A 23,400-nucleotide genomic window follows, 5' to 3' on the forward strand; every position below is an offset into this window, starting at 1 on the left:
ACTTGACCGACATGAATTATGAACAACAACCACTGTACTACATGTTTCTGGCTTTAGAATGGACATTGGCACATAAACAATGTGGTGGCCATAAACCCAACCCTCCCAAATGAACCAAACCTTAAGGACAACACATCGCAAGAAAAAACTGTAAAATATCAGTTGCAAATCGCGTCCCTAAAATTATGGGTACGGTGCACAATAATCACTTACATAAAAACAATAGACACAAATCACTGAAATAATCGCACTTATCGAAAGCTATTTCAAAGCTAGTGAACATGTAGACGAACCAGTGGACATAGACGGACTGGTAAACATGTAAACAGACGGGCGAATGTGACAGACTTATTGACAAACATTCACATATAGACAGACCTGCAGTTGGGAATGTAGGAAGACCAGGAGAAACGCTAAGGTACGCTTTACGCACACCCAATACACGCTTTAAGCTCGTTGTGCACACGATACAGATATGATTGACAGGTTGAATGCATCAAAATTACTAGCGTTTTGGTAGCGTGCATGATTTTTTTTACCTCGGCCGACGTACGTCGGATCTATACGTTGATGTGTGAAGCCGGTATTACATTATTTAAACCACTAAACAGGCAATGTCAGTTTCTAATTCTTATGCACAACAAAAGTAATATAAGACAATACATCTTTATTAAACAATTTAAATTATCTAATATATATATATAATGCCAAACAAGCATTTGGGTTTACGATTGCATTTCTTTTTTTAAAGAAAGCAACTTGTTTTAATCATCATCCCTTTGATGTATGACTTGGGCTGATGATTTTGTAGAGCATGGAAAAGTAAGCATTTTAAAGGGACAATACACAAGAATCCTTATAAAATTAATTTAATAATTGTTAAGCTTATAAGAAAAGTCCTGGCTTAATAACAGAAAACTATCCACAAAAAGCTGATACTATAGGATTGAAGTCAATCATCTGGATCCTTAAGTGATTTACAGGACTCGGAATGCAATATGACTTTAAATGCTGCGTTTGTTTCTAATAAACTTTTGTCATTTGTCTGATCGTTAGTCTATAAATGTATAAAAGGGTTATTGCATTAATGAACACTGAAGAATAATATCACTCACAGTATATTATATCTTGCATCCCCAAACTTGTGCAGTATGATATACAGACTGCTCATATATTTTTTAATTTTAATAAAAAAAATAAAAGGTTTTAAAACCATTAGCTGAAAAGTTAAAATATAATATACAATTAACTTTTTTAAATAATCAAACAATTAGAAATTAATTTACATACCAATTAGATTTTTTATTGGATTGTCCATCCCCTCTCGGCAGTTTTCTTCTTCATTACTTTCAATGGAGGCTTCTTTATCACAATTAGTTTCTCCACTTTCAAGCTCTGGATTAATATTGTCATCCCCAACTGCATCAATGGTTTCTATTGCAAGTTGAATGGCTGGTTCATCTTCACTCATGACCATAGGATTGGTATTGCCTTGAGTATCTGGTTCATTCATACTCTCAACCGTATGATCATTCTTTTCTGCAGTTTGAACTGTTGGTTCAATAACACTCTGATCTAGTGGGCTGTTCAATCCCACACTTCCGTTATCTTTTTTTATTTCTGTAACTGGAGAAGCATGTACATTTCTTCCAACACTTCCATTTGCTGTGTTTGGTTTGTTTACATTAATGGATTGAACAGCATCTTCAGCGTCTAATTCGCCTTCATTTTCTATTATTTCATCAAAAGACGTAGTGGCCAAATCTTTTGATACTATTGGTATCCTCTAAAAAAAAATGTAAGCCAATTGAAACAATTCCCTCAGATTTCACAAACATATTAAATATTAGCATTCACCACAACAAGAGTAACACATTGTTTTTAGAGTAATACCTTCAACAATGAGTCCCACCTTATAGTTTTGTCTTTCTGGGATTCGTTCCTGTTTGAAGTGTCTATTTATCTATTGTTGTTTTCAAGATTATAGACGAAACTATTAAACTAACGGTTAACATTGCCATTAAATATGTTAAAGAACAATAACTACAATAAGGAGCAGGCTGACGATTTCAGTCATTGTCGATCTATCTGTTGGTCTCATCTTTTGAACAAATCGTCCGGTGAATATAAATGTTTGCTTGGGCCCTTTGGACAGATGACCTTAACAAAAATAATTTATTTTGTGAACTATTTCATATGAAAATTAATATAAAGTGTTCAAATAGTTGATTAAATTTTAAAAACAGGAGACAATGCTAGTTAAACCCGACGTAAATCTGACGGGCAGTTTTGGAGAATGGGTGTGAACAAACTCAAATTAAAAAGCGGCCGAAGAATAAAAAGCTAGGATTTGCTGATGACACAATTACTCAATACACAAATAAAAAAACACATACCTTCACATCTCTGGCCCAGTGAATGAATTTTGTTCTAGATATTCTACACTCTTCTGGAATGTCATTACCGTGTCCCTCATAACCATACTCATCCAAATGAAGCATGTAGTGTTTGTCATTTTTTAACACAATCTGTAACAATATGTTTTATTAGCTATAAGATTGTGTTCGACACTGATACGAAGATAATTGAATCATTGGCAATCAGTCTCCTTACTTTTTAAATAGACACACGATGTAAGAAAACTATAAACATTTTACATAACATTTGTTTTAAATTCAGTGGCGGCCCAGAAATTTACATGAGGGGGGGGGGGGGATACAGTCTACCCTGAGAGGGAGTCCGCTCCAGTATTGCTTCTGTAATTCCTTATTCAAACAACCAAACTTTCGTCACAAAATAGAGGACAGGGCACCAGGACCCCCTATAAATTTAAACGTATAAAAGTTTCCTAATTGAAAACTACATGGTGCTCTGTTAGTAGACTTTGTATTAAAGTTTAAAATATTTATCAAATTTTCAATGTTTTACCCTTTTTATAATAATTATGTACCTGCCTTTTTTACCTATTTTTTATATATATTTATTAACAAAACGGTCTAGTCATATTACATATAAAATTACATAAAACTGTGTGCATACCTGCAATTTAACAATTATATAATTACGGGAATGGTTTTTTTAAACCACCTTACATGTATCATTAATCATTAAATCATTTAGTGTAAAAGTGCCAGTATTTTTCATTGTCATGATTAAGATATTAAAGCAGTGTCCAGCATTTATTGCAGCTACGCAGAATACACTTATAAAAGTTGCAATGAATTCGAGCATTGCTTATCTTGAGTTTCATAACTATTGCAAAAAAGTGAATGAAAAAACGGTATCAGATGTAATGATTCGTACACTAACGGCGGTTGGTCAGTGATTGTTAGTTATCAAGTATCTGACCAAGACGGAAATACATGATCAAATTTTCTATGAACTGCCATTCCTCGATTAATAGTAAATATCAAGTTTCCCGTTTTACATAGTAAGCTTACTTTCCAACCTTTAGTTTTAACACAATTTTCAAAGGCCACTGATTCAACTCAAGAGTAGAAAGAAAACAAACAAAAAGTCTTTCAATTTATACAAATACTGTCAGGAGATTATCCCATAGATATCTGACGCAATTAGAGGATATGTAGCCATTATTTATGTTTCACTTGCTATTTGATTTGACCCGGGATAAAAAAGATTTACATGAATAACATATACCATTGCTAATTATGTCAACACAGGGCCTTGCTGTGCGAGATAATTATCTTTAAAGTTGCCGAAAGTCGCACAATGACATGTAATTGTGCATATCAATCACATTGGAGTAAATGGATCATTTTGGTTACATAGAAATTTAAAATTTTGAACAACAAAACTGGCAATTATTTTTTTGTACTATTTACTTTAATAGTCAAAGTAGCTATTTAAACGTCTTTAGTCGAAATAGTACTGATGCTTAAATTGGGAAGGATTCATCAGCAAGAAACTGAATTCGAATCAACACACAAACATGACAAACGTGTTTAAAAAAATACTAAAAATAATTTTCAAATGTGTATATCCTGAGGATCAACATTTTTAATTTAACAATCTAATCCTACAAAGTGAGAGGGTTAGCGCTATAGAACCAGGTTTAAGCCACCATTTTCTACATTTGAAAATGCCTGTACCAAGTCAGGAATATGACAGTTCTTGTCCATTCGTTTTTGATGCGTTTTGTTATTTGATTTTGCCATGTGATTATGGACTTTCCCAATTGATCTTCCTCTAAGTTCAGTATTTTTGTGAATTTACTTTTTATCCTACCAGACACTGTTTACGAACATTGCTATTAAGGCCATGTACATGCACACGAAAGTTAAGAGTGCCATGGTGAAGTGGTTAGTACATCCATGGAAGTAATATATTACTTCCATGGTACATCGTACTACTAACACAAAGGTTCCTTGTTCGATTTCAGGAACTGAATTTTCGGCTTTCCCTTGACATCGTGTGCGAGTTTGGTCTTGAGGAAACGATGATAGTCCGTCGGAAGGGAACAATAAAAGACCGACCCGTGTTGAGAGAGAGAGCCATATATCTTGCACGTAAAAGACACTCTAAGGGCTTGTAGATTTCGAAAAAGAGCAGGGTAATGTCGCCTACAAGGCAGTATTCGCACCCTCAAAGTGGAAAGGGATTAATATAATTTGCAAAACTTGTTTCCGAATCCACTATAAATAAATATGTTTAAACTAAACTAAACAAAAGTTAAGTTGCTAAGAAACTCCATAACACGCTTCATCAAATCCTATCTTCTTTGAATGGAAACCAGCAAAAATATGCACTTATTACCCAAAAATATCAATATCTTGTAGAGACTTAAATCTTAATCAATATGTTTTTATAGTATTTCCCGAAAAAGACACTCTCAGAATATAGAGTTTTTCGTAAAGCTTATTGTTATGTCTTAGGGACGACATCAAAAGTTCAATGGTATTGACTTTGCTCATTGTTGAAGGCCGTACGGTGACCTATAATTGTTGATGTTTGTGTCATTTTGGTCTTTTGTGGATAGTTGTCTCATTGGCAATCATACCACATTTTCTGTTTTATATAAGCCACAAATGGGCCTTCATTGCAATAATAAAATCCTGCACCTGGAGTTGGGCTTTCTACATATCTAAATTATAGTGCGGTTTTGGCTGCATCTTTTGAATATCACCGGAAAAATAGAAAATAATTTTATGCTCCCGGAAGCGGAAGCCAATTTTTCCCGTAAAACACGTTTTACTGTGCATATACATGTATTCAATTGTGAGGGTTTTTCTAACAAATTTATCCAATGTGATTTTTACTCTTAATCGAAGAGTTTATTCTTATTCATTAATGATGCATTGGAGTGTGACAGTTTGTACAAGTTATTTCAACTACAAGTTTTAATATTATTTCATTGCAACAGAATTTATGCTTGCTCAATATCAATTTATCTTTTATCTATTTTATTCTTATTTTCATTTATCCTGATAATTCTAAAATGTAACTGTTATTTCATTTAACTAAAAATGTAAATTAGTAATAATTTTGATTATTTTTTGTTGACAATGCACATTTCCGTAGTATAAAGAAAATATTTAAATTCATTCTTTACAAATGACTGGCAAAATAACGTATTTACTGTTTTGCTGGAGCCAACTTAAAACCCCGTATATATATATATGCTATTGTGTCGGCATTATTACGACATTTTAACCAAGGCTGATAAAATAGCATATTTTATTATTTTGCCGACGCCTGAAAATTAGCCACTGTCTTAAAAAAACAATTATAAAAACAATTACCTCGATCTTCTTATACTGCAAGGAGCTTTTAGCATACTCAATTTGTTCTTCAAAATCTTCAATCCCTTGGATATTCAGTTTGCCATTATCAATTTTCCAATTCACCATTGTTGTAACGGAGGTATATGTCGAAAACGAGCAGTTTGTTTGTTAGATGATTGATTCCAATATGATATAAAGATAAATATATATACTAATGTGGTTGATGCACGTGACAGATGGACAAACATGTCAAATATCATACTTGATCATTCACACGGTTTTTCCCCACAGGTGGTATTAACAAGATCCGATGCATGTTTCAAGATCATTTGTGTAACCATACACTGATAAATGTATCCGTGTCATCGATATAAAATAAACATTTAAGAATCAAACACTGTTTTGTTTTATAAGTTTCTTAGTAGGATGGGCCCGATTGGATAATTGCTATGATAGTAACTCAGAAATTACAGCATTTAGACTATAAGTAAAGTGTGTTTTGTCACTAGTACTGAGGTTCTTAAGGTCTCATCATTATATATTTTGATAGATGCATGTATTAGAAAAACATTAAAACGGCTTTGACTGTCTTGCAATTTCCGATATTTTGAACATTGCTACCTGCTTTAAAATAACAAATGTCAATTAAAATCAATATTGCATAGTTTAACTTTTAAATGCATTTTTTAAATATTTGGGTAAACAAATGGTCTGTCCAGCAGTTTTTTTCCATCAAAAGATGCCATTTTATCCGGGCACTCAGAATACCACAATTAATTAAAATAAGCAGCCACAACAATAAATCATCTGTTTCTATCACAGCTTCATACTTTTGTCAGTTCTTCACGGATGCTTACTTTGCTGTTTCATAAACTGCATTACATCTTTTAACAGGCGTCTCAAATTGCATTTTTTTAAAACAAAAATTAAAATGTAAAATGTAAAGCTATAACTACATTCTAAGAACAAACTTACGTCAATTTGATCTTTGAGGTCAATTAAAGTGTGCACAAAGGATATTAAATGTGTAACTACAAAAAAATCTTTTTGAAAATACAGTTTGTCATTTAGAATCAGTCTGTTAACATATTTATTCAATTAAAGCATTCATAGGCAAATTCTAGGGAAGAGGATGGACCAGACCCCTTTATCGTATCATAAACACATAGACTTTTAATCTGGTCCACTCAAACGTTAACTAGTTTGTGTCTCTCTTAAAACTTAGACCTCAACGCATTATACCGCTGTCACGCATTGGCTTAAATATCGGCGTACAGAGAAAGTTGACCAAGAGTGCATTTTTTCTAACACATAGCATGGATGCAAACGGCTAAGCGCGCACATGTTTTGATCGTTAAATTTGTTTCTTATATATGCGCTTGCAAAGTTTACATAAGCTTTGACAAACTATTCACTCGCTAAAAATGCGTCTACAGTTTGTCCTTCATCGTTTGTTAGTACAAATGCTACATTTGTTTTTTAACTTCAGCCTGATTAAACGATGTATTTGTTTAAGCTTTTATAATAAGTCTGTTTACCAACACCATGTGCATGCATTATTGAAAGTTCAAACAGGGTCAGTAAACGCTAATTAAACGCTGTACTTGTTTCTATACTGTTTTAGCGTTTAGCAAACGATAACAAACGACACACAACGTTTAAAATATATAGACGCGCGTTGCATAAGTTTGAAGTAAGTCGAAATATAAAAGTATACGCTTGGTAAAATCTATAATTCCAGAAAAAATTTATGCCTGAGCAAACACATTTTCATCTAGCTCTAGCGTTGGTCAAACGTATATCTGTTCGCTACACACACGTAATAAGTACGTTAGAAGGGCGTTGGAAAAAGCTATATTTATATATGTTTGAAACACGTCAAGGGAACGTTGTTTTCGCGACAAGATAGTTTAACCTATACTTTGACTTTTACTTGGACGAATGCAGGGCCTGTTTGTAGCATATACGCCTGTCGTAGTTTCAGCGCTCCATGAACGTATATAAAACGCACCTGTGGCGTATTCAAAAAGCATTCTGACATTCGTATTAAAAACGTATTCTGATATTCAACGAAACTTGCTCTGACATTTATAAGGGCATATGTCCGTGAATTTACAAGACCATATGGATACAGAAGTAGTACAAAAACCCATATATAATTACATGTCCGAGACACGCCGGCAGCACGGTACGACTGATACACGTCTCATATACATGTACATTTAAATGACTTGTTTGCTACATGTAGTTGCATCTACGTTAGATAAACGACCGACATAAACCATCGTACGTTACTGGAACGCCCAAACGCTTATGTACGCTTCTCGTACGTCCTAAATACAAATAAAGCTCGTTGTGCACACGAAACAGATGTGATTGAAAAGTTGAATGCGTCCAACATTTGAAGCGTATTGTCAGTGTACATGGTTTTTTTAACACGCCCAGCGTACGTCGTTGCTATACACTGATGTATGACGCCAGTAGAACTCCATTTATTAAAGTTAAACATACCAAATTTGGAAACTTTACACCTTTAAGATATTTTACCAGTGCAACAATATTGAAAAGTTGCATATACAAGTTTCCGTGTTTGTTTTGTTATGCAGTGTACAGTTAAGCTGTCTCGTTCAGATCAAAATAGTTTTTATGGCCTCACCCAAACGGAGGGGGTATTAAGTTTTTTCCTCGTCTTTATATACGTACATGTACGTTTGTCCGTACGTCCCAAAATAGGTATCCATTCTCTTACTTTAGTTTGCCCTCAACACAATGCTTATTACCTTAAAACATAGACTAAGTTTGAATTTTGAAACATTAAAACACATAAAGAAAGTAATAAGGGCCCGCCGAATGTCGATCGCCATATAGTGATCAATATGTCCGTCGGTCTGTCCATTTGTCCGTCCGTCCGTCAGTAACAAAGTGTGCCCACTCTATATCTAAAGAACCGTTATGATTTCAAACTTTAAACTTGACATGTATATAAACCAACACCAGAGGATGTGTCATAATTTATGTACAACATCTTACATGTACGTGAAAGGTCAATGTCAAAATACTTTTCATTTATCCAACTGTTTAAACTAAGGCATTTTCATTTAGCCGACTTTTAATTTTGTTAATTATTGGGTTGTTTGTTTAGTAATAATTAGGTGTCTTTCTAAAATATGAAAGTAAATTTGTTCCTGTATGTTTTTATATTATCTAAAAAATATTATATAAAATAGGTGATAGTAAACTTTTTTAAAATAAAATTTAGTATAATACTAAATATTAATTAAATAAATGTTTCATCAATTATACAGAAGAAACCCACAAATCAGTAATATTTTTATATTAACCTTTTAACAAATGAATCTACTGAACATTCATTTAGTCACGGTGTGCTATTGATTTTCTGTGCCAGTATTTTATAGCCAATGTGCTTGAATTGCTTTTGATTTTGTTATATATTTACATATATGTACTAGAACACACCTGCGAAATCGTTTGATTCTGCGAACATAAAGTGTTTTTGCTTTTACTATCAATTCTTAGTTCACTAATCAATCCATGGCGGTCATTGATATATTATATAGATCGATCCCCTCTATTTAAAATACTTAGTGACGGTCACCCGATGAATTTTTGTAAAAGATTTTATGACTGGAGAATTTCAGAAAAGGTATTGAAAGTTATAGGTGCTTTTGGAACAGTACCGTAGTTTGTAATTTTATATCCGGACACCTTTATTTTCGTTTTTCTCCCAAAATAACACAAACGGAATAATCATAAGAGAGGATGTTAATGTGACTATACGTGGTACCAATATAACGTTTAATAGTATATATATATTGTTTGAATTTTGTTTTGTTCAGTCTTTGTGTAGTAAAACGTATTCAACTTATATTTTGTCCCATTTGGATCATTTGGTCAGAAGAAAAGAAAAAACGAAAAAAAAAAACGAAAGAAGAGGATCTATTACACAACAAAAGCTCCATCTCATTGAAAAATCTCTTCATGAATAAAAGTGCAACTGCTATTTTTTCTATCCAGTTCACATTTTAATTAACGATTAAAAAACTTAAAAATACTTTCAAATGATTAAAATTACATTAACTTAATGCCAGTTGCACATTTTATCATGCTATGCTATTATAATACTACAGAAAATTTAATCCGGGTATAATTTTCAGTCTTATTTTTCACCTGTCATTCAACCCAAAAACTAATTGAAAAACCCTTTGTTCTTGATTACCTTTGATCTCATCTATCCAACTTTTTTTTTACCTTAATAACCTAAAATTTTAAAAAGTTGGATAAATAAAAATGAACCAATTTTCACCACACGTTATTGACAGCGTGGCCCACAGCGGTGGCTCCCATCTCAAAGATATCTGGTTTTGTAAGTATTTATGATAGACAACAGTGCTTTGATTTCATGTTAGCTCATTTTCAAAGTTGATCCATAATTGCTTCAATTCACCTTATTTATGTTCTAATGGTATAGTTGTTCCATGGTCAATCATCTCAGTATTTTATATCATACAGTTGCTTATATATATAGGCATAGGCAGATCAATGGATTGGGACCTTCTGTGGAATACATTGTGTTGGTAATATAGGGAAGCACTAATGCATGACTGGAGCGGGCATTCTTAGGTCAATCAGTTTACCCACTCCTTATAAAAAGTTCAGGGTCCGCTACTGTTCGGCATGTCAGTAATGTCATTGTAACCAAAATATAATATTCTCTCTTCTCCATATATCAATCAAGTTTGTTTAGTCAACACGATATCTAGAAATAAGGATATTATCTGTCACTGTTTCTTCTGTGCTCCAAAGAAACTGGTCATCTCGCTTTAATGTGTCACGCTGTCACCGTGTATCACCAGTACACCGGATATAGGTACTAACCAAGCGGGCATGAACGATTTTGATCTTACACGGTAACTAAAACCTTTGTTTAGTTCACATAGTATCAATATGTACTTCAACTTAAACATAATTGCTGTTTTAAGAAATGATTTGATCGTAGGTTGATGATTACAGATTTTCCCAAAACAAGAACGATTTCTAAAAACATGTGCAAATACTTGTTAAAGAAGTTGGCCCTCGTCTAATCCTATATAATTCTACATTTATTGCAACTCTTTTTCTGATAGAAGACTACTGTATGTGTGTAAAAAGTATATCTGTTTTAATAATAGGCATTGAAACCTTTCATACATATGTTATTTTTCTATATTTTATCCCGAAAGAAGCGTTGTGTACGGTGTTTAGCTGATCACATAAATCCTTTAATATGTACTGTGCATAGTTTTAAAGTCTATCAATGCGGATTTAAAGTCTATCCTTATAGATATAAAGTCTTACGCTGAACATTTTTATTTATTTTAGGAAATATGAGAAATGTGAAAGGAACTAAGAAATTAAGCAAGACATAGGTCACCGTACGGCCTTCAACAATGAGCAAAGCCCATATTGAATAGTCAGCTATAAAAAGCCCCGAAATGAAATGTAAAACAATTCAAACGAGACAACTAACGGCCCTATTTATATTTAAAAAAAAATTAAAAGATAAATTGTCTACACACAAATTAAAGTAAACAAATTGAGTGAACTCTTTCACAATTCATTGTTAAAACAAGGCGCGAGGTAGCTCCAACTGGTTTGAAAGAGTTGAGTCATTTCAGAACTTAACCGGATTGAATAAATTACTATAGATATATACAATTTCTATTGGAAGTTAATCTTCTATGGTTCTTGATATGCAATAACTTGTGTTTATTAGAAATATAAATTGATCACATTTTATCGTTTAACACATCTACAGGAAATAAAGCATCTGTTTTTATTGACATGCTGACATCCGCGATTTTGTCTGTAGTTCAGCTTTGAACCCTGCAATTGATTATTTATACTAATAATTAGATGATTATGTTGTTAGATATATTACAACTTCACGTCTGGACGACTACTGATAAAATCACCTAAATACACAGATTAAGATATGTATGTTCCGAAGGAATATTAATAACACAAGCATAATTATTAGCATTTATCATAGTCTAACTTGATAATACAATACATTACAATATCATATTTTTACATTTGAGAAGAATTGAATATTTATTTACAATGCTTTAGTGATGAATAAAACCTTTTGTCAAACATTATTCACTGTATTTTTCTGAAGAAGGAAATTTAACCTTATACCTTGTAAAATAAAATAATCACACTTTTAATTACTTGGATGGATATACAAATTAGTCAGTATTTGAATGTTGACAAGGAATAACACAAGCGAAAGTTGATATTTATAAGAGCGACAGTCGAACTCATAGTTCGAAAATAAACCGATAACGACATGGCTAAAAAAGAAAACCACAAACAGACAAATAATATACTGATTTAATTGGAAAAACCGTAGTTGGTCTGTTAAGTGAGTTTCAACAAATGAAAGATGTCTTATAATTTAAACATTTAAAAAATAATAGCTGCACTACCTATCAATTAAACCTTGAAGTCCCCTCCCCCCACAAAAAAAAAGTCCATGTCTGAAATTTTAATCTTAGATTCAGATACTGTTTTCATCATAACTTACGATCATATTAAACTGAGAATAGAAATATGGTCACTTTGGTTTTCTTTCGACCGACAGCAAGACTCTTGTTAAAGTGGTTTGTCCATTTGACTGTGCCGGATGTATAAGTACGCAACCACGTCCGGTCAGAATCTGTATTTAAGGGCATACGATACAGTTTTGAACCTGTATTTACAAGTTGATGAAAATTTGCATATAGGCTATTTTTTATCTGATTAAATCAAATATGTAATAAAAAATATACCTTCATGTGCTACTTTTTGAGTAAAATATGGTCGAAATTTTGTATATTTGCTCAAAATTCAAATTTGTGTCCGTATTTTCTTTTTTGAAAGAAAGACATAACTTTTTTGTTTTAAAAGATAAACACAAATTGTTTTTTGTTAAATAATCGGTAATTTCTGTATTTTATAAGTATCATTAAAAATTATGCAATTTTTATTCCGAAATAACTCTATATTTATCAAATGTTCATGAATAGAGGAAAAAACGTCATTTTTTGCTGCATGTTTATCAAAATTTTAAAAAATGCGCTATTTACAGTTTTATAAAATTTGGGTCACATAATCTCCTTGCAAAATGAAACAAATTGCTGTTTTAAAAAATAGGGGTCCATGCACTCGTTTTCAAATTAAAACAGTTTGAATGATAAAAATCAGTCGAAAAATGCATCTTTTCCCGATATGTCATAGTTTGACGTCGCGAAAATAACATTTTACGTTAGCAACGTCATTACCTTCCCTGTAACTGTATCGTATGCCCTTAAGGACTGACATATAGTGCTTGTATTGTAACTTTTTGTCGTCCTGATTATGCCTGCTGTCTTGTCGGATTATTGTCTTTTTGGCACATTCCCCATTTCCATTCTCAATTTTAATATTTGCCACTGAACGTTATGCAACCAACAATCAATCAGTCCGTATAAACCATAAACATGCTTCTATACCAAAGCGTCATTAAAGTTTATGGAAGTCTTAAAACGTTAATCCCAAAATGTATATTAATGTTAATTCAAATATATTAAGTCCCTTTAGAAGTATAACTAGTTTATGAAAAAAAGAAAAAAAGAAATAATTCCAAACATGTTGCTCTGAATATTGTCTTTTGATCATAACATGACGGTTTGACAAATTGATCGATGTCTAACTTTTTTTACAATAGACTGCACTTAAATATTACCGAAATCTACGACGGAATGAATGAATGTCAAATCTCTGTTCCGCCACGAAATGACGCAGGTTCTACATAATGGTAGAAAATATGTTTTCGCAGTTGTGTACATTGTACCTATATTTCCATTGTATTTGATATACCAGTAGCATGAACATTTTTTTTTATACTATTTTAAGTGGCTGGGGCCTCAGCCACTCCGTAACAGGATACCGTATATGAAGCTTCCAATGTTCATCAGTTTGACCAAAAGTTAAAAAATAAATCTGTCTTTTGTGTTCCATTTATCCTGACAATGGTTGATATTGACCTGAATTTTGGTTTTAAGAGTATATTATTTAATATATTAAGTGGCACGATTGACCGTGAATGTGGTGTTTAACCGTACCAATGAAAGGAGATAGATCCGATGTTAACGTCATTGAGACAAAAACCCAACGACACAACAAGACATTTGAATGATTATCAGCACGTCTGTGAAAAACTAAGTGGTTAAAGATTCATCGGCATTTTTCATGTGTTTATTTATGAATATATAAACTTGAATATTTCATTTGAAAAACTTGTGAGATAAAGGAGATCATGGTGATATAGGATATTTGTGAGTTAAACAACGACAAAGGGTATCTGGATATACAGCCGCTATCCACAAGCTATAAAGGGTCCCAAAATTACTAGTGTAAAACCATTCAAACGGGAAAACCAACGGTCTAATTAATAGTCCACATGAGGTAGATGTATACAACCATAAGGCCTTTAACAATGAGAAAAATATAATACCGTATAGTCTGCCGTAATAAAAAAAACACTGTATAAAAGTATGAAACAATTCTATTGAATAAACAATTTACAACAAAACAATTTACAACAAGAATGTGTCCAAAGTACACAGATGCCCCACTCGCACTATCCTTTTGCATGTTCCATGGACCGTGAAATTGGGTAATAATCTAATTTGGCATTAAAATTAGAAAGATTATACTATAGGGAACATATGTACTAAGTTTCAAGTTGATTGGACTTCAATTTCATCAAAAACTACCTTGACCAAAAACTTTAACCTGAAACATGCACTTTCATTTTCTATGTTCAGTGAACCGTGAAATTGAAGTCAAAAGAATAATTTGGCTTTAAAATTAGAAAGATCAGATCATAAGCAACAAGTGTACTATGTTTCAAGATGATTGGACTTCAGCTTCATCAAAAACTACCTTGACCAAAAACTTTAACCTGAACGAACGGACGCAGAGACGGACGAACAGACGAACGAACGGAGTCACAGACCAGAAAACATAATGCCCCTCTACTATCGTAGGTGGAGCATAAAAAGCAAACATATGACCGACAGAAACCAACATCAATAACTGAACTGCAGACATTAGAAATGGGACGGAGTAAAACAATATTGTGAAAGCTATACTCTCTCCTAACCTGGGACAGATTGATACAAAGCAGAAACGAAAACATAAACCTCTAACGAAAACATAAACCGGACAAATATCTACAAATGTAAGTTGTGAATACAACAAAAACAACAAATATAGCAATCAGGACCAACTTTCATAAATACCAAAATTAACAAAGTATGACATATGCATGTAAACCCTACATGATTTAAGTTTATTGACTTATGAGACACACCTATATAGATTTTGCTGCATTAAATTTGTTTATGTTTTGGCTGCCACGCAATTGCAAAATACAAGATACAATGAAGCTATTCCGGTGACAGGGTTCACTATATATGTGTAAAGCTTTATAATTTAAAAGATAAATCCGCGGATGCTTCATACCTTGAATACACATGACATCGGTACAATATGAAAACAAGTGAAACTGCGAGCTACTGCTCGCTGATGATACCCCCGCCGCAAGTGGATAATATAACTAGTGTAAAAATATGCAAGTGTTCGGTAAACAGGAAGTTGTCGAGTGATAAATCTGAAAACGCATCACACGGTATAGCTGACTTATATAAATCCTGAAACCAAATTTCAGAAATCCTTGTATTGTAGTTCCTGAGAAAAATGTGACGAAAATTTTCAACTTGGCTATCATGTGTAAAATCATACAAGTGTTCGGTAAGGCAGCAACCATTTGATTTTATTTTTTTTTTGGGGGGGGGGGGGGGCTATGGTTTTTTGTCGAGCCTTCGACTTTAGTCGAAAAAGCGAGACTAAGCGATCCTACATTCCGTCGGCGTCGGCGTCGTCGGCGGCGTCAACAAATATTCACTCTGTGGTTAAAGTTTTTGAAATTTTAATAACTTTCTTAAACTTTACTGGATTTCTACCAAACTACACAATCTATTTTTTAGCGACAAACCGAAAACATTTTTTTTCTTTCAATTTTAGCATTACAGATAGTGGCAGCTGAGGATGAAACAAACATTTTTTTTTTCTCAGGGTCCAAAACAAATTATTTTTTTCACCAAAACCTGGAAACAAACTTTTTTTCCAAAAAAAAACCCATAGCCCCCCCCCCCCCCCCCCCCCCCCCAGAAAATCAAATGGTTGCTGCCTAAACAGGAAGTTGTCAAGTGATCAATCTGAAAACGCATCACACAGTATAGCTGACTTAGATAAACCCTGAAACCAAATTTCAGAAATCCTTGTATTGTAGTTCCTGAGAAAAATGCGACGAAAAATATTCATGGGACGGACGGACTGACTGACGGACTGACGGAAGGACAGACAGAGGTTAAACAGTATCCCCCCTTTTAAAGCGGGGGTATAATAAGAAGATGGGGTATGATTGCAAATGAGTAAGTTTCCACCAGAGACCAACCATTTAAAGGGTAAGCACATTTGATTTATGTCACAAAATGGCATTCAACAATGAGCAACAATGAGCAAATTAAAATCGTACAGCAAACTGTAAAAGGCTTTCAATCTGTCATTTTGTCAATTGTCTTTATTCTACTTTTCATAATTCAGCGACTATAAAAACACTGCATACTTATTTTGTGAATTTCATATTAATTATAGATAATGGAAATACATATTTGGTATAATTATGAGATTCGTTCCATGCAGGTATTATATATATTTATGTATACATGTCCGTCAAAACGAGTTTCTCTTATGAGGTAACAGGTATGATTGACACCTTACTTTTTCGGCAACTGTTTAATTCTCTTTTTTTTTTTTTTAAATTATTTAGTTAATTTAGCAGACATTCCTATTCTTTACGATTCAATACTGAGACCCTACACACTGAAATCAATCAAAAATCAAAAAGTACTGAACATCGGATGACCGCAAGTTCTTGTGGATGATCCGACAAGCACTTGTCTGAGAAAAAACTCACGTCTCTATACCTAAAAGTGCGGTAAATGTACAGATATAAAAAAAAATATGAGACAAGTTCGTGCATGGATGATAAATTAATGACAGGGAATTAAACCTTACCGTAATGACTACTATATTGTAGTGATACAAATCAGTATACTCTTAGACTGGCTTATTGTTATATATTATACTAATACTTGTATATTACAGTTACATACATGCATTTGTATAATATTATTCTACTTTATCAATAATAGTGCAACTACCTGCAAGTGCATGGTGGACACTCTTCTGTAATAATTCGATTTTTTTTTATGGAATGGATTTCAGTAGGGCCGAGAAAAAAAGAATCTGAGTTTCCGGTAACCCGACCGACCCTGTTTTTTTATAGCCCCGACCCTAATTTTTTTTATCGGATCTTCTGATGGAGTTCTTTGGAAATAATGCTAATAATAATAATATATAGCTTTAAGTCTAACATACACACGAAAAGGGGGAGCTGATTTTTTTTTACAAAAAATCATACAGGAAAACGGCCAACGGTCTAATACATATAAATATCGAGTAACGAGAAACACTATACATGTATGATCCTGTACAACAAACTACAACCACTGAACAATATGCTTCCGACTTCTTACATTTGGTCTCTGGTGAAGAGTTGACTTATTGCCAATCATGCAACATCTTCTGTTGTTTCTATTTTGCAGATTCTTGAAGACTGATTGTTGAATCTATATGTCTTTTTGTGGTTTGTCCATCGATTGCTGAATCATATTATCTTTTTTGTGCATTTCTATATCAATAATAAATAGCTAGATTTATTAGCAAACCACTTGTAACAACGAAATTATGCATATTACTATAAAAACATTGCTCTCGTTCTTTCGGGGATGGTGAAAGGGACCATCCATTGGCATCAAGATCACCAGATGCGACGTAAAGTCATCAGATATTTGATAAATCTTTTTTTTATATCTCCCTGATAAAGCCTGAAAAGTAAATTATATGTTATGCTTGTCCAAAGTGTGTACAATTGGCTTTTTTTAAATACGGATCATGCTTATAAATGAGGAAGGGCATTTCAATTTTGTTTTTGGTAGGTTTTAGCAGCTGGGACATCGAGTATCCCACCCTTTTCATATATTTTGTTTATCAAAAATATATACCTAGACCTTGTTATATATCAATTGACAAAAGAAGACCCCAGTTTAGATATATTTGAATATTTTCCATCTTCTGGTACATTAGTATAGTTTTTTTCTGTCCCGCTCATCATCGCGTTCATTGTTATTAAGCAACGTAGTAGCGCAGTAATACCTCTTCTTTTTCAATAAATTCGTCTAATTTTAAACACTTTCTTCTTATTGCCCCCTTTTATATAAAAGAAATAATTCCAAAAAATACAATACATGTAAAAGACGTTTGGTCAGATCATAGATGGTATAACATCTATGATCAGATAAATGTAATATCACCATAGAGAGTAACACTTTCACTGATCAGTTTAACATGTTCAATAATAATTAAAAACTAATTAAAAGTTACATTGCTGTTCCCTAGCTCTTCAAGGACACTGTCACAATGGAATTTCTCTAAATAATTGTTATCGTTGTTTTTACAAACCCTTGAATGTTAAATAGGTGCAAATGTCAAAATGGTTGGATTTATTGCATCTATTACTGGCATCAGTGGAAAAACCACATCAGAGTAAATAGAATTTAATTGGTTTGACAAATAACTGATGCATTTACGACTGTGGTTTAACCGCATCAAAAAAAAATACGGACATCTGATTAACTTCAGATACTTATGATATAATCAAGCAAGTGATAATATCAACCTATTGATATATTGAATCTGAATTTCTCACCCTTTTCATATATAATAGAGTGACCTATTACAGCGGCTCATCCCTACTACTAATTATATAGTAAGTGCCCCCTCCTCCCCCTCGAGGAAAAAACAGCGCACAGCCTCAGTAGCAAAAGAATAGTACATATATATAATGATTTTCTTGCATAGGGAAATTTTATACAGTCTTCAGGTCTTGTTAAAAAATTGTTTGTTATTTTTAACATCTCATTTGAAAAACAATAATTGCATGTGTTGTTTAATCGGCGTATATTACATTCTTTGTGAGACCAAAATTTTATTTTTCCGTTAATTTTGAATGAAACATGTGGTATGCTAAATTCCGAATTAACGTAACATTTACAGATCTAAAAGTAAATACGCTGTTATGTAAATATTCTTATCAGATATTAATGTCCAGGATCTCTGCATGGTCAGTATTTAATTAGATGGAATTCCAACGGTAAAGATAATTTGTTACATGCAACACGATATCCCTTCAAGTCTGTGCGAATTCTTTTGAACTGTGAAGTAAATCAATGTGATAAATCGCACACCCTAGTAGGACACATTGGAGCCGGAAAACGCGCGTTTTCTTTCTAAAAATGAGAGTATTGTTCAATCAAAAGTGTTATTTTGAATTTTTTCTTTTCGAATTATTCTTAATTATGATGATTTGTGTAAAACTATCAACAGCACCAAGCCCAGACAATCAATACCAACAAAATGACGATATGGATGGAGAAGAGGTAAGCATGTTTAACTTTTATTTTGATCTTTCAAAGTTTATAAGTAGTCGGGAATGACTTTTCCAATAAAAAAAAAGAAGTGGTTCATATTCTAATTCGTGGTCATTTAAAAAAGAATATTATCAATGTCTACACGAATTGTTAAAATATTTTTTTCAAGACCAGTAACAATCTCAAGATTTGATGTAATTGACATGTATTATAATATAAGTTACATACACATTGAGGTAAACGAAGGTAGCCATTAATTTTGAAATTCTTTAAACTGTGAGTTTGCACGGACATATTTCCAATGCATCCAAACAATCAATATTGATAAAATTCAGTCATAAAAACGATATCAAAATTTTTATGAATAAAGAGTTAATTAAAATGTGTTTCCTAAATCCAGATTTTAATTTGATGTTTAAACTATCCAATATGTTAAAAGGTCTTAAAAGGACGTTGTGAGGTAAACTTGACTGACCGCATTATGGACCGAAGCTTAATGTGTCTCATGATTTGTTTACATACATAAATAGTTATTATGCATAATCGATCTTCATGAATTCTTATTATACATAATCGATCTTCATGAATTCTTATTATGCAAATCGATCTTAGAGTAAAGGCACGTCTTCACAATCAAGCAGCTCTTATTCATGCTAGACACTGCCCCTTGGCGACATTTTAAAGAACATACCAAAACCAGTAAAACGTAACTTTTTGAATATTTATCCGATTTACATGTATTATTAATGTCGCCTTTAATTTTCCCGTATATTTTGTTCATCCGTTTTATCCGGTACGCTCCCGTTAGGCGTCCGTATTATGCGGAACTCGTCCGTTGGATATACGTTCGACATGCATGCGTTCGACATCCGTTCTGTCCAGCACACTTCTGTTTCTTGTTCGTTGCATATCCGGTGTCTGTCCGTTATGCATTCGTTACACGTCCGTTTTATTCGGTCAGCACATGAACGGACTCCCAACGGCTAACAATTATGTCAACATTTATTTTCATCCGTTAGCCGCCCGTTCGCGCTATCCAGTAAAGTGTGACCGAAGCTTAAAGCCACTGTTTTGTTTCAGATGGAAAGGGAAAACTGTTTCCACGGAACACACCATGATAAAGGGGAAACATTTTTTCAAAAACATTGCCAAATATTGGTTTACCAGAAACTAACATAACTTTTTGCTCTAATTTTTATAATCAATTTGATATGTTGTGGTAGTGGTATTTCAAATGCTTGTTTTTCTTTACAGCTGTGCCAAGTTGAGGATCCACTTGGAACTTCATTATCAGATATTCACCCAGAAGTGTCACTGTCAACGGGAAGTCCTATGTGTGAAGATGTGAGATATACATATATTATCTTCTTATATAATTATTTGTTTTAATTGTGATTTAAGTATTATTGCAAACAAACATATACGAGGGGGAGGACAGGGGGGTACCCTTCTCCCTTCTCCCACCCCTCTTCTCCTTTCTCATACCCCCGTTCTCCTTTCTCCCATTAGAATAATACATCTCCTTTTGAGATATTTTTTCTTGAAATATTAGAAAAATTTTTAAAAGGAGAGATATTTTATTTTTTCTCCTTTCTCCAACTTTTTCTCCTTTCTCCCAGCCTTCCTCTCCTTTCTCCTACCCCCTTTCTCCTTTCTCCCACCCCATTTCTCCTTTCTCCTACCCCCTTTCTCCCTGTCTCCCTTACCCCTGTCCTCCCCCTCATATACCATATGACATACATTGCGATTTATTATTTACATACATATTTTTTATCCAGATGAAACTTGTAAGTTGAAATTTGGAAAGCAAATATTATAAACAGTGATCTTTTTACCATTATTTTTATACAAGAGATATCGATACTAGTTATCTTGGTGTAATCAAGGAAGCATGTACAGAATTGTACACCCGTGTGGAAAATTCATACAACCTGAGGCACAGCCGATTTTTTATTTGACATCTTATTTCTTTTCTTCTTTATTTCAGCAGAGACATATAATACAATTGTATTATATGTCTCTGATTTCAGTAAGATTTTATTTAATTGATTTTTTGGAAAGTTGTATTTATTCTGGAATGAACAATGATGGAGTGTTCACACCAGGATAATAAGCCAATCAGATTGCAGGATTTTGATGCATGAGGAATGAATTACTTTATTCTTACAAAATAAGGCATGTTTGGTATGTGATGTCAGAGAGTGGAAAATTTACATATATGGTTCATGATTTAATGGACAGTTTCTATCATCTTAGGGGTGTTTAGTGTTTGCAGAGACATATAATACAATTATTATATTATATGTCTCTGGTGTTTGGTGTTTAACTTTAATTTGCACTAGACTAATACTAGGAATATGGATTATAAAGTTCAAAGTGTAAAGTTCTTTTATTTCCAATTAAGGGCCCCTGACGGGACATAATTACAACACTACACAATATGAACATATAAATAAAGATAAATTTAAATTATAATTCACATGAAGAGGATCAGAATATATATTATCCTATAAAATATTACTTTTAGAGCAACAATATTTCATAGAAGAGGAAGCCGGTTTGATGAAAACTGTATATATATAACGTTTTTTTTTGGGTTCTGTTAACAGATCAGAGAAAGACAAACTTACAATTCAGATTTACCTAGTAGAAATCCCCAGAAAAGGTCTAGAACATCAACATCTACTTATGATCCTTATAGTTTCTCTGATAACGAGGAAAACGAGGTAAGATTTTTAAATATAATCTACATTTAAACTGTCAGGTGTTAAAATTTTTACAATATTTATGTAAGTCTGCTGTCAGGATTAAGACACATTTATTTTTTTCCTAATGCATGGTATCACAGCTGCATGTGTGTCTTTATGTTTGTTTTAAATATTGACAGAAAAGGTGACTGAATTACAAATATATCGCTCAGATGTGCAATGTTTATCATAGATCTATACCTTCAAGCAAGGCAGGAATAGTTTACATTTTTGACTGAAATATCAACATTTGCAGAAGGAAAACCCATATATCATGTATATATCATGAAAAATGAATAGCATTATAATGATTTTTTTTTATTATTTTAGGTTTTAGAAGATCGTTATGATGGTACCTTGTTTGCAAATATGCAAATGACATCAACTCCAATAAAACCCAAACGACCTCATTTACAACAGGATACTATAATCCATGAACATGATGAAGATGAGGTGGTTATTTTTTACCTATTTATTTGATTTGTTGTAGGGGCTTAGTAATTTGTAGTCAGTGAACTGTTAGGACGTATTTTTATTGTTTTCAAGCTCAATATTCAAATTCATTTTTTAAAGCATTTGTTTTATCATACCCTAAATATGATACCATGTTAAATTGCTTTAATAATTCCTTACAGAATGTAATTTTAAATTGTAGACAACTATAAACAATAAACATGTGGACATTCTTGGGACCTCATTGCAAGAATTACAAACACAAGATAACAATCAGGTAAGAGTGAAGTAACACCAAACAAAAGGAAAAATAGTACAACCCCATAATTGAAATTGGAAATATTTTTTATTCAAAAATTTAGTATATGATCAATTTGCTATTTTGATAGAAGACTATTAACAGCTCTTAACATCACAGGAGTTAAATTCTATAAGAAGGGACCAAAGTATTCTCAAATATCAAATAAGTATTTATGTTGCATAAATGTTGCCATATCTTTACACATAAGGAGAACTACTGTCCTATTTTTTTTCATTGACATTGGATATAGAGATAATGTGAATTTTAACTTTATTTAGCTAAAGAAATTAAAAGAATCCGTAGATATTCCAAGTACTCCTCTAACAGAGCACCAGACAGACTACAATCAGCAGGTACAATGTACTATTAACAACATCAGATGTACAATTTATTTTAAAACATGTTGTTTTTATGCCCGGGAGGTAGTGGAGGGCCATTAAGTTTTACCCTTGTACGCCTGTATGACTGTCCGCCTGTTAGTGCACCCCACAATTGGTTTCCGTTCTCTAACTTTAGTT

The 23,400-nt window shown here is 32.9% G+C and overlaps 2 protein-coding genes across 2 annotated transcripts; one reads left to right on the forward strand and one right to left on the reverse strand.

Moving 5' to 3' along the window:
• Window positions 1-1,282: 1,282 nt before the first annotated feature.
• LOC139509602 (uncharacterized) lies at window positions 1,283-2,649 on the reverse strand. Its single transcript, XM_071296208.1, has 2 exons — window positions 2,397-2,649; window positions 1,283-1,786 (listed from the first exon to the last, which is right to left on the reverse strand). The coding sequence occupies exons 1-2, from the start codon at window positions 2,499-2,501 to the stop codon at window positions 1,283-1,285; spliced, it is 609 nt and encodes a 202-aa protein (XP_071152309.1). The 5' UTR covers window positions 2,502-2,649.
• Window positions 2,650-20,047: 17,398 nt separating this feature from the next.
• On the forward strand, window positions 20,048-23,235 carry LOC139509604 (uncharacterized; the record flags this gene model as incomplete). Its single annotated transcript, XM_071296210.1, has 5 exons — window positions 20,048-20,725; window positions 21,991-22,107; window positions 22,459-22,581; window positions 22,784-22,858; window positions 23,161-23,235. Coding segments are annotated over exons 1-5 (402 nt in total), but the record flags the coding sequence as incomplete, so codon positions are not given.
• Window positions 23,236-23,400: the final 165 nt, after the last annotated feature.

Source organism: Mytilus edulis, unplaced genomic scaffold (assembly GCF_963676685.1).
Source record: "Mytilus edulis unplaced genomic scaffold, xbMytEdul2.2 SCAFFOLD_204, whole genome shotgun sequence".
Lineage (NCBI taxonomy): Eukaryota > Metazoa > Mollusca > Bivalvia > Mytilida > Mytilidae > Mytilus > Mytilus edulis.